Here is an 11,997-nt window from a genome sequence, read left to right on the forward strand (position 1 = left end):
CTAAATGTAAGATATGTCAAAATTGATAAATATAGGTTAGAAATAGAATAATAAAAATACACAGAATGCCTTCAACAAAATACAACTTAGAATGACGCATAAATAAACTGAAAGTATAAATAGAGATCTGACTTTAATGGTATGAAATGTTAATCTGAGGGGAGGACTTTTTAAACTTTTTCTTTTTACATTTAAAGTCTTATATATATATATATATATATATATATATGTATATATATATATCAGGTATAGAAACTATACGTGAGCATACAACTAGTTTCTATAATCAAGTATAGAAACCATACTTTTTAAAAAGGTACTAAAAATATTTTTTATGTAATAGTACACTAAAACATTTTGGAATTGTTAGTGTTTAGAAACATCAGTGATCCTCTGTCAACACATAGCAAAAAAAAAGAGTTTTTTAATTAGAAAACAAATGGAAGAACAGGTGGTGTTGGCATCATGATTAGGTGAGAGGTTCTTGATCTTTTTGCATCCAATCCTGAAGAATCAAACATGCATTTTATTCAAGAACAATATTCAGGAAAGGTTTAGCGGATCCTTCCTGGGTTCTGTCTGTCTTCCATTTAGTTAATGACTCCAAACAGAACGCTAAATGGGGTTCAAAACATTCTGAAGGACACTGCAGTCAAGGTTGTGTGTGGAGCGGCTGTCTGGGAGTCTACATCCGACTTCCATTGAGATTCTGTGGGGGAAGCTCAAGGTTAATGTTAGCGCTCAGAGGCCATGGAGTCTGCTTGAGAGGGAACAATTTTCAAACTTCAGCAGGAGCTTCCTGTTCTGTTTACTGTCAAAAAGCCTGTGTTCGTTCTGAGTGATTTCATAAGAGAGAGAGAAAAAAAGAGGATCATTGAGTTGATTTTTAGACATTTTTGTGCTTGTGCGTTCCCAAAAAACTCCCATCGATGACCTCTTGTTGAAAAAAGTAAAAGCTGTCACCCAGAAATAGCAGTATAGCTCCTTCAAACTGACTTTTGTCATTGGCTGATACTTTCTCCGCACGTTTATCTGCGATTCTTTGATTCCTCTCCTGTCTGACCCCCCTACGCTACCATTTCTTTTTACCTCATCTCACTTTTTGCCTCTATTATTACACAAGCGCATCTTTCAAATCTATTTTCTCACTCGTCTATAGATTCATTCCGCCCCCTCAGTGCCTGTCTGCCCCCTTTAGCCTTGCTCTCGTCCATCTTGTTCTTCTCCAGTCTTTTCCTGTCTCTGTCCTCCACCGTGAGGGGCCGCAGTCCTGCCCGAGTGCGGCACAGTGATCATCAATTTATCAAACTGTCAGAGCGCCCGCTTGTTCTGTGAGCCTGTTTCTAAACAAATGACTCTGCAAGGCAAACAATAGCTGCTACACGCACGGATAAAAAACAACAACAAAACAACATGCTTGTTTAACAATGTGCACTCTAGACATTTGGAGCTGCAAGCTGAACGGTGGACGACAGATCTGTTGAATATGTCAAACATTCCCATAGTATACCAGCCAATATAAGGATGTAACAAGCAAAGGAATTCTAAGATATTCCAAATTCGTTCCTGAAAATACAAATTTGCGACGTCCAAGATCACTGACTTGTGATCTTAATAAATCTAATGGATTGTAGTAAAAATAAACTCCAGGCTAAAATACAGAACAATATTAGATTCTAAGTAATTAAACTAACCGAATTTGCTACTTTCACTGGAAGTTCATAAATCTTCTAAGTGAAGATTTTCATTTTCAAAGTAAAAGCATCAATTGTTTTCTGTAGATCCAAAAAAAAGAAAAATACTGAGGTGTCAGTTTATTGAAATCAGTTCTGGAAAAGAAGTGTTTTATATGTATAAAAAATAATTAATAAAAACTAGAATTAAATAATTAGATTAAAATTAATGTATGAATATTTTGAAAAACTTGTGGTCAAAAGAGGTTAATTTGTCTGTTGGAAACCCTTTAATCGAAATTCAACGAATTAAAAAAAAAAAAAAAAATGCAATTTTGGAATTATACTGTTTCCATTGAATCATAATTATGCGGAAAAAAAACAAATCACATGATAAGTAGATTACAGTAGATTAAGGGGGTAACAGATCCCAGATAATGAGATCCCTAACAGATCACTTGCCATAGGGATGTAACGATTCAGTGAAGCCACGATTCGATATGATTCACAGTTTTAAAGTCACAATTTCGATATTTTTCGATTTTTTTTTTTTACCGATCATTTTTTAAACACAATGAATTAAAGGTATTTTAAGGCAGAGAATGTTTTCTTTTTGCCCCTTACATCAAACTGTCTGTTTTCAATACAAATAAACAATTAATACTGGAATGATCACAAATCCCTTCATACTCAGTTCAAGTTGAGCTCCACGTGACGGACCGCTCCGTAGCCGTGTCTATATTTGAGTCTCAAATTCGCATCCACCGTCTTTATTTTAATGTGTGTCAATGTCGCTTCCTGATGCTTACTAGAAAGTGTTTAACAAAATTGGACGCTCCTGCCAGGTGTGGGAGGAGTTTTTTCTCCAACTCTAAAGTTGCAGATGATGAGAGTTTAGGTTTATTTATTTTGAAGATTTGTACAAGAACGTTGGTAAACACCTGTCCAGGTCCAGGTTGTTGAGATTATTCAGAGATTTTCCTATCCTAATAAAGAGCTGCCTGCTCTCAGTTTGAGAGTCAATTTTCTTTTTTTTTTTTTTCTTCCATAAGAGTGAACACGGCTACTATCATGTGTTATACAGTGAAAACCGGCTGCCCAGCTGATCTCTCCTGCCGGAGCGGCGTTCTGCCTCCAATTCTTTTACCGCTTCAGACCATTCCGACTGACTTTCACCCCTGATTCCAAGTCAAAACTAAGTAGTATATGTCTTCAAACAAATAAACTGTGAGGCTGACTGAAGATTTGAGAGAGCTTGTTGTTGTTTTGGTCGCGGTGCAGAGCTGCTCAAAGAGGCCCAGTGCGCTCTGCCGCCAACTAGCGGTCGGAGGTTGAAGTGAAAAACAAAAGCAAGACGATAAAGGGCACTCATAAATTGTTAAACAAATATTGTCATGTCAACATTTTAAATCAATACAATTATCGTCAAATGAAATATCGCAATATATCAATGAATCATTTTTTTTCCTACACCTGTAACATATATATATATATATATATATATATATATATATATATACTAAATATATGTATATTTATATAGTAGTTATTTATATACCGGTATACAATATATATTTATATATATATATAAATATATATATATATATTTATATAGTACATATATTTATATATACACTATATATATATATATAATTTTTGTATATACAGTAAAATACACACACAGCAATCATTTAGACATATTCATATCAAATAGTAAGAATCACTACCGAAGTAACAATCCACAGCTCTACCAGCCCGTTCAAACGGATGAAATACTTAGAATATGTCATCTTCCTGTTTGCTGAGGCACCATTAACCACATTATTCCATATTCTTAATGGTCCCTCTGAACTCGCACAACCCAAAAATAAAATTACCAAAAATTATAACAGCATGACCTTCTTTGATGGTTCTCTACCTGGACTGAAAGAGCATTGCAAGCAGTCTGTTTATGGGAGCTTTATGGTTTGGCAGTGGGGTCAACTGCTGGATGAGCTCTTCCCCGCAGATTTACACTGAGGTGCTTCAGAGTGGGTCACCAGCTCCCAGCAGCTAATTTCATAATGCACCCTGGGCGAGGCTTAAATAATTCATCCAAGCCACAAGTGAAGGATCTACTTAATCAAAGGCTTAGGGCTTTCAAAGAACAGAGAGAGATCCTGAGCCTCGGTTAACCCCACTCGCAGCATATGGTGGTAAACTATTTTCTGAGCGGCGGTGCAGAAAGTCAGCGTGACGCTCCAAAAACATTAAGCAAGTTCTCCTGCTGTTGTTCTGTAAACCAAAACTGGACTCGATGATCCAAAAAGCTCCTAAATTAATGTATTTTTAGTTTTTTTATTATACCTTTGTACAATCAAACCATTTTAACTTTTGTGACTGAAGCCAAAAAAAAGCTCCCTAATTGCTCTGTCTTAGTTTCTTTTTATTCAAGATTGCATGCATCATTATCACTTAAAAGCCGGTGACTTGGCACAGGTGTTCATATTTTCTGATGAGCATTCAGCTGAGCTTTGGCACACTAAATACACCTTTTTTTCTTTTATTTTCCAGCTTTTAGAAGCATTTAATTGTACTGAAGAAAAGCGCTTGAGTGGTTGCCTGCTTGATCGTCTGTCATAAATCAACATGGGCTGCACGTACTGTTTGTGTCACCACTCAGACTGTTTTAAAAGCTTTGTCCTGTCAAAGAGCTTCCACTTTTGTTTTTTGCTCAAACTGCTCCCTTCAAAGCCACGGGAGGGTCATTCCTTTTTGGTATTGATGTTTCATGGTAATGCCTACAGGGCGTGTCACACAGAAACTACGTATATTTTTTTGCGTATTGCATGAACGAAAATTGGTATACAATGAAAAAGTGGGAAAAGTATGGGGTTCCATTTGTGCCAAAAATATGTTTTTGCGTACACTGTCTATATCTTTGATCCATTGTCTATGTCTACTGAAGAAGTTTATTGAACTTTTGTTCATGTCTATGTACTACTAAGCAATATCTTCTGCGTGTCCTGTAAAACAAAAAGAGCTCATGACGCTAGCAACTGTTGCTAAGGACTTTTCTGATGACCAGATCCAACATCAATAGCAAATGCAAAGTTTTAAGCATAAAGTAAGCTGAAACATTACAACATAAATACAAAGCAATCATCAAAGAAGTGTGGACACGCAGAAGATATTGCTTAGCAGGCCACCAGTTTGAGACCCCTGACGTAAACAATGGAAGCAGTACGAATAAACTACTCAAAGAACACGTAAACCTGCCCTTCATTGAATTTCTTCACTTTGATATTTAGAGCATTGGACAGAAATCACATCACGTCAGCACCATGGACAGCACCCTCCGCGGGCCATCACTGTGCACACGATACGCCAGTCGTGCAAAAACCGTGCGTGATGATTGCACTATTTAAATAAAATTCATCAGTGATTTGTGCGTAAATGTTAATGTTATATGTGCACTATTTACACAATATAACAGTAAGTGGACATGTATGAAACGGTTGAGGCAAGCCAGAAATTTCCATATGCATCTCTCAAAAATCACACACAATTGTATAAGATTTACTTAATAATTGTGACTAAACTAAGTAAAATATACATTAACTCTGTAATTTTCAACCGACCAAATATTTGGAACAGTTTAAAACCAAATTTATGTGAAGAACCGTCAGCTGAGACCCTTGGCGGACATCTAAACACAGTGTATGAAGGTGGGGCAGTGTGAAGGTAGCTTTAGAATTTAGGATATTAGACAATCAGAGTGTAATCTGTGTGGTTGTCCCACAGCGCATGTGTCAAGCTGAAGGCTTGGGGGCCGGACCCAGAACTCCAGATCATTTTATTTTATTGTCCAATGTTATCTTAAGCTTATTTCTAACTTGTATAATTTAGAAAAAAATGTACTTTTATGGAGAGTTTAAATTTATTTATTCTTGAATAATATTCCTGCCTTCTAATTATTTATAATTATGTAAAAAAGTTACGGTTTTAAAGTTTTAAAAATTGGCATTCTGATAGCTTTTTGGACCATTTTGGCATTTGCTATGAATTTTTTAGGCTGTTTTGGAGTCTAGCTAATATTTCAGCTACACGCTAGCTGTTTTGGCTAATTTAGGCTTTTTTTTTGTTTTTTAGGCTTTTTTAGAGTTAGGATAATATTACACGCAAGCTTTTTTTTGGTATTTTTAGAAATACTTCACAAGACTCTCATCACACACATGACAATCAAATGTTCCATTTTTATGTAATTCCTTGAGGTGGCTGTACAGGCCTCAAGGGAACTAAGACAAACCTTTAGACAGGCGAACACGACCCTACCACCTAAAAACCGCTTGTATAAGTACGTTTGACTAAAGCATAAAACTGACTCAAAGGGAGTGGCTTGGTTTCATTGCCGACCATGAATTTCATGCTCATGTACAAGAGCATCCTGACCTCTCATCTGACTCTGGCTTCAGGCTGCTGTAATAGCCATTGATTGGTATTTTGTCTGATGGGCCTTGTAATGAGGGAGATGATGAGTGGATTATTGACCAAGCTGCGTATATGAAAATCAGGTAGATGCAGGATTTTGCCTTGATATTAGTATTGAACTGATGGCAGTCTGGAGGGTGTGAGGTAATTTACAGAGTTCATTTGGAATCCACTGCCATCATCTTTTGATCCATTGTAAAAGCGTTCCGTTTATTCAATTTTTAGCCCAAATTAAAAATAAACCTGTGTTGTTTTCTAGGATATAGTTTTTCGTTCCAACCAAATCAATCCAGTAACCAAATTTTTGTGATAGAGACGTCGTCATGTTGTGGTCAGTAACTGGTCTGAGTCAACATTTCTATTAGAGGTGTCGAAAAAAAATCAAATTAGTGACATATAATACTTCATTTGGCGATACTTGAATCAATTTAAAATCCTGACATGGCGATATTTAATTAATTGTATATTTTTCTTCTGAAGAACAGATGGCTTGTTTTGGTAATCCACAAAGAAATAATATGGAATCTGGTCAAAAAAATGCTTTAACTCTGATTGAAAATCGGAAAATACATTTGAAAACAAAGGGTTACGGAGGTTTTTATTTAAAAAATGCTGCTTTTTATTTTATTTGATTAATTTATCCCTTTGGGATATGAATAAAGTTCAATTCTATTTTATTTAGGGCTGGGGAATACTGAGCATTTTGGTATCAATTCAAAACTGATCAATATCGCCGATATCGATACCAATATTAATATTTGTCATATATGAAGTGGATGTGACATAAACCTCAAAATCGTAATTATTTCTAATCGTTGTAAATGTTTTTTGTACATTTTCCTTTTTTAAATTACTTGATAGACATAAAAACAGAATAAGGACAATATTTTCAATTAACTGAAAAAAGTTTATTAAATAAAAACTTTGCGTTTAAATAAAAAGTGAAGGAGTGAATGTAAAACAGTCAACAAACCAAAAAAAAATGGTGACTATGATTCAAAAATAAATCAATTACATCAATAAGTTAGAGGCCCTCAGGGAAAAACGCATCGGAAAAATGCAAAGTTACAGAAAGGCTGCGTTTGTGTGGTGTTGAAACAACAGAAAAACAACTGTCAGACTCAGAAAAACTCATGAACGTCAGAAAAACAACAAATCTTCCAACACCACATGAATACTAAATAACTTCTGCACTTAAACAAATATCTGTTAGTTTTGTAGAGTCTGATTAAGGAGAGACGTCAGAATTACAGGGAAAATAAAGCATTATTAGGAATTTTTTATAAGATTTATTCCAGTTTATACTAGGTGGGTGCCAAAATATCAATATTGCAATATATCGCAACATTTAATCCTGCGATTGATTCTCGATGGGTTCCCACCAAGTATCGATCTTTTATATTTGTTTGAAGAGGCTTTAATACGTTATATTCGTCACCCTTTGGTGAGACGTTCCCGAGGAGGTAGATAGGGGGCGCACATTGCATTATGTCTGGCCGCTACTTGAATTATTTAATTTTTCGAAGCACATCAATTATATTAAAGTCCAGATTTTTTTCTTTAATCTGCTTCTGGAATTTTTTCAATCCGAGCAGTACAAGCTAAGAAATTTTCCGGATGAAAATTGCAGTTCAGAAAACCACTCGTCAGCTTTTTAAAAAGTTAGTTGTCATCTAATTTTGCTACTAGTCGATTACTGTTGATTTATTCTTCATCTCCTGTAAATTTCATGAGAAAAAAAAACAATTAGTAGGAACTGTTTTTTCATTCACAAGCCTCCGTGTCCAAGAATTCTGGAACATGAGGTCATGTGACCGAATCTAGCAAGATGATTGGCTGCAAACCATGTCAACAAGCATACAGGAGCAGATTTCTGTATGATCATTTGATAAAATGGAAATGAACATCGATTTAATACCAAATTTGTGAATCAATTCTTGTAGTTCACTTGATTAGCTTTCCAGCAATACCCTCCTTTCGTGGATTGGACAAATAATGAGAAAGTTACAACAATTTAAAGACTCTAATCTTTGTCTCTGGTCACAAAAATGTCACTGGTTTGCTGTTTAATCAGGAATAAAATTATACCCTACTTTTGATTACTTAACGTGCCATAACTTGGATGAGGAAAACAAAGATGTTCATGGATCTAGTCGTCTACTAGTGGATACATCAGAATTGAAATCACAAATAGCGTTTTTTTTTTCCAAAGGATTTTTTTTTTTTGTTCTGGATTCTCAAAAATCTGACTAAAGAAATACTTTGAGATGCAAGTTTAAGCTTAGTCTAAGACACTCAATGGAACATTTGTGTTACACTCTGTAAAATCACCAAAATGTAAATATTCTTCTCATTTGGCGAATGGGGATTAAATCCCTAAGATTTCCCCCTGGTTCTGGAAGGAGCTTAACTGTGCTGTAAGCGTCAGAGTTCAAGTCCTCACGCATTAGCATCGTTTGGGGGAGGTCACACGAAGCGCCTCAAACTGATGGCTGAGAAAGCTCCTGCCTGCCTTTTTGCTGAGACAGGCCTCGGGGAGTCAACAGGGCCATGATGGATACACTCTGACTGGAGATGCTATTATACTTCTGCTGCTGTCGCTGCTGCTGATGCCATCGCCGACGATCCAGACCTCATGAAGCTATTTACACTTTCCAGCCTCCCTCAGGCCAGAAATATATTGTGATTACCATTTTGCTGCTCTACCTGCAACCCCGCTGTAAGCTTATATTGCAGTGTGCGTGTTTCCGTGTGTGTGTTTTTTGTGGATTGCACATTTTTGTTGAGGTACATTTGAGAATTCTTGAAAACCCCTCATGCGGCTCCCCAGAAATCAAGTGTCTATTTACTGTGAAAACAAATGCTGCATACGCTTGTCTACTTAACAAGAGATTATCTGTGTCTCTGCATTGCTTTTCTTCTTCTGTTTGGTTTATTTCCAATTGAATTTACATTTGTCTTGTCCTTCATCTTCAGCCTCTTATCTCCTCCTTTCCCATAAATCCATTCTAGTGACTGAGAAATTGATCTTATTTTTTCAGTTTGTTGGTGAAGATTCTCATTCATACATGTAATGTCTTAAAGTTGGTCTTTAAAACTTCTTTCTTGAAATGTTTTTCCACTTCATCAGTTGCTTCATCAGTCTGAGTGGTGCCGGGTTCAGTTCTACCTGAGAAAGGTAGTTTGGAGTTAAAGTATCTTAGGGGGGTTGTTAAAGTTGGGCGATAGGCCAAAAAAAAAAAAATAATCTCAGATTTTTATTCATTCCGTTCGATTTTAGATTTTAATAGATATTTTTCCTTTTTTACCTAAGGAACTCCATAAATCTCTTGTCTTTGTTCTATGGTTTTCTATGATTATGTCTATGAGGAATTTTATTTTCTATCACAAATGAGTTGTTTCTTCTCTTTAGCAAAGCTAGAAAGACTCAGAGGAGAGCTGTCAGCCAGTCATCTGTTATCTGACCCGGATGAGAAGTCTTTTCTAGAATTTCTGTTAGAAAATTAAATAACGTAAAATCAATCAATAAATAGTAAACCAGCCTTATTTCTCTATTAAAATACGATCATTATCCTGTGAGGATTCTCCTCGATCGGATTATTTTGTTGTCAAGGTTTTTGCGGTTGATTGCAAATATTGCGCCCTCTTTTGTGATTCTTTGTGTACTTGTTTGGACCTCCTCGGTTCTTTATTAGGGACGACTCCGTGTATCATAATGGTGCATATGTGTCAATCCCAGCGTCACGTGATGGTGGTCTAATGGTCCGGACCAATCGCAATCTTACACATCATCAAGTTCCAAGCCCCCGAGTTGACCTTGCAGGCCGAGGACATATAATAACCTAGACCAGGACACTCGGGGGAATTAGGGCTAAGAATCACTGGGTAACTCACAATGTGATACACGATACACGGCTCAAAATATCAATGATATCGCGATACTGCGATAATTGGTAAAAATCCTCTCTTCACTTTACATAGAAAATCACATATTTTTTTAGGGAAATAAATCAACATTTATCTTTCAGCTTGAACACAGTCATAATAAACAACAATGTGTGTCTTATTTTGTGCAACAAATAATAGACGTTTTTGTGCAAATCAGTAATACTATGTGTTTGACAAACACTGACACCAATTGAATGTGAATTATCTGTAAAATTCAGTGTTAACAATAGTAAACATGAACAGCAGTGCCACTACTTAGTGCAGAATTGTTGTAAACAACAGAACAAATATTAAATAATTCAAGTAGCTGCCAGACACATTAGTGCAATGTGCACCCTCATGTACCTCCAAAGGAACGTCTCACCAAAGGAATATAATGTTTTACAGAATCTTCAAATGAAAATATATAAGATTAATACTTGGTGAGAACACATCGAGAATTAATCGCAGGATTAAATATCGCGATATATCACAATATCGATATTTTGGCACACTCCTACTGGAAATGAGGCCTTGGTTTTCTTTAGAACCAATGAAAGGGCAATATGGTACACAGGAGACAAATTGTGTCTGAAGCCTCCCACATATACTTATACACACATTTTTACAGTAGATTTTTGGACGGATACTCAAGTTAATGAACTATCTATATCTATAGTATTTGTTGTTACTCCAAATCCCATTTTTTTATTCAGTGTTTTAGGACTCCTATAAGTCTCCAGCATGTCTTCCCTGTTGTTCTCATTTATGCAAATGAGCATAAGTTTGTGTTGCTAAATGCAGGTAACAGATGTCCTCCAATTATACCATCCTAATTACATTTTAATCAGGCTGCATCATGATTTTGGTTTGTAACTGAAACAAACAAAAGTAAACCGTGAGGTTATCTGTTTGTGCAGGCCTCCGTGATGGCCGCGTCATCCTCACGCCGCCAGTCGGATGTAATCTGATTGAATGCCCTTGTCACTTGTCAAGTGGCAGATTGACAGCTGACTGCTCACATTTTGTGACTTGGGAGATAAAAACCTGACTTTACTTTCCTCCGAGGAGACCACCCCATCCCCTGAAATATGGGCTAGAATCAGCGCGCCGTCATTTATGGAATGGAATCTATTTATTTAGCAAATTTAAATTGCAAACACACGACAACGAGTGCACAATCACACATCATTTCCCTCTGCAGCTAAAATCTTGAGATTGATGAAAAGTCACATCTGTTCTTGGATCAGTGGGATATGGACTCATTTAGATTAGGAGCTGAAACCAAACAGACTCAGGCTTATGCTCTGATAGATGGTAATACACACGATTAAAATCTCCCATTGATGGCTGGTTAAGTGGAAGCAGATAAAAAAAGAAAGGAAAGTTCAATTAAAAGCCACTCAAAGTGGTTGGTCCTCCTCTCCGGTGTGACTTCTCCCCATGCTGCGTGTATTCTCATAGGAGGGTATTACCGACGTGGCGGAGGGGGGCTAGTGAGTTAACACGTGTGTGACGATCAGGGCGCCAAAGGTGAGAAAAGCTGGAAAGAGGGTTAGACGTTTAGCGCCACAACATTAATGGTTCCACGCTGGGAGTGATAATGGACGTTAAAACGACTGGTGCACACTGTTCCGCTGACGTGTGAATTTGTGTGAATCTGTTTTTTTTCTCATGTCAAGTAGTTACTTGGTGTAAAATATAAAAACATTTGTAAAACCTGCCTCTTTTTTTGTCTTCACAGCTCAAAATTGCAGTTACACACTCCACAGTCCCAATGGGACAATAGAGAGTCCTGGATATCCTTATGGCTATCCCAACTACGCCAACTGTACGTGGGTTATCGTGGCGGCGGAGCACAACCGGATACAGCTGGTGTTTCAAGGTTTCGCCCTGGAGGAGGATTTTGACATCTTGTCCGTGTACG

General features: G+C 36.8%; 1 protein-coding gene across 1 annotated transcript in view; it reads left to right on the forward strand.

Moving 5' to 3' along the window:
• csmd2 (CUB and Sushi multiple domains 2) overlaps positions 1-11,997 on the forward strand; it is a gene marked incomplete in the record, with an annotated part of 326,634 nt that overhangs the window by 21,423 nt on the left and 293,214 nt on the right. The window contains 1 exon segment of the mRNA XM_024297994.2: positions 11,815-11,997. Within this exon segment, the coding sequence (XP_024153762.1) occupies positions 11,815-11,997 (183 nt within the window).

Source organism: Oryzias melastigma, linkage group LG11, assembly GCF_002922805.2.
Source record: "Oryzias melastigma strain HK-1 linkage group LG11, ASM292280v2, whole genome shotgun sequence".
NCBI lineage: Eukaryota > Metazoa > Chordata > Actinopteri > Beloniformes > Adrianichthyidae > Oryzias > Oryzias melastigma.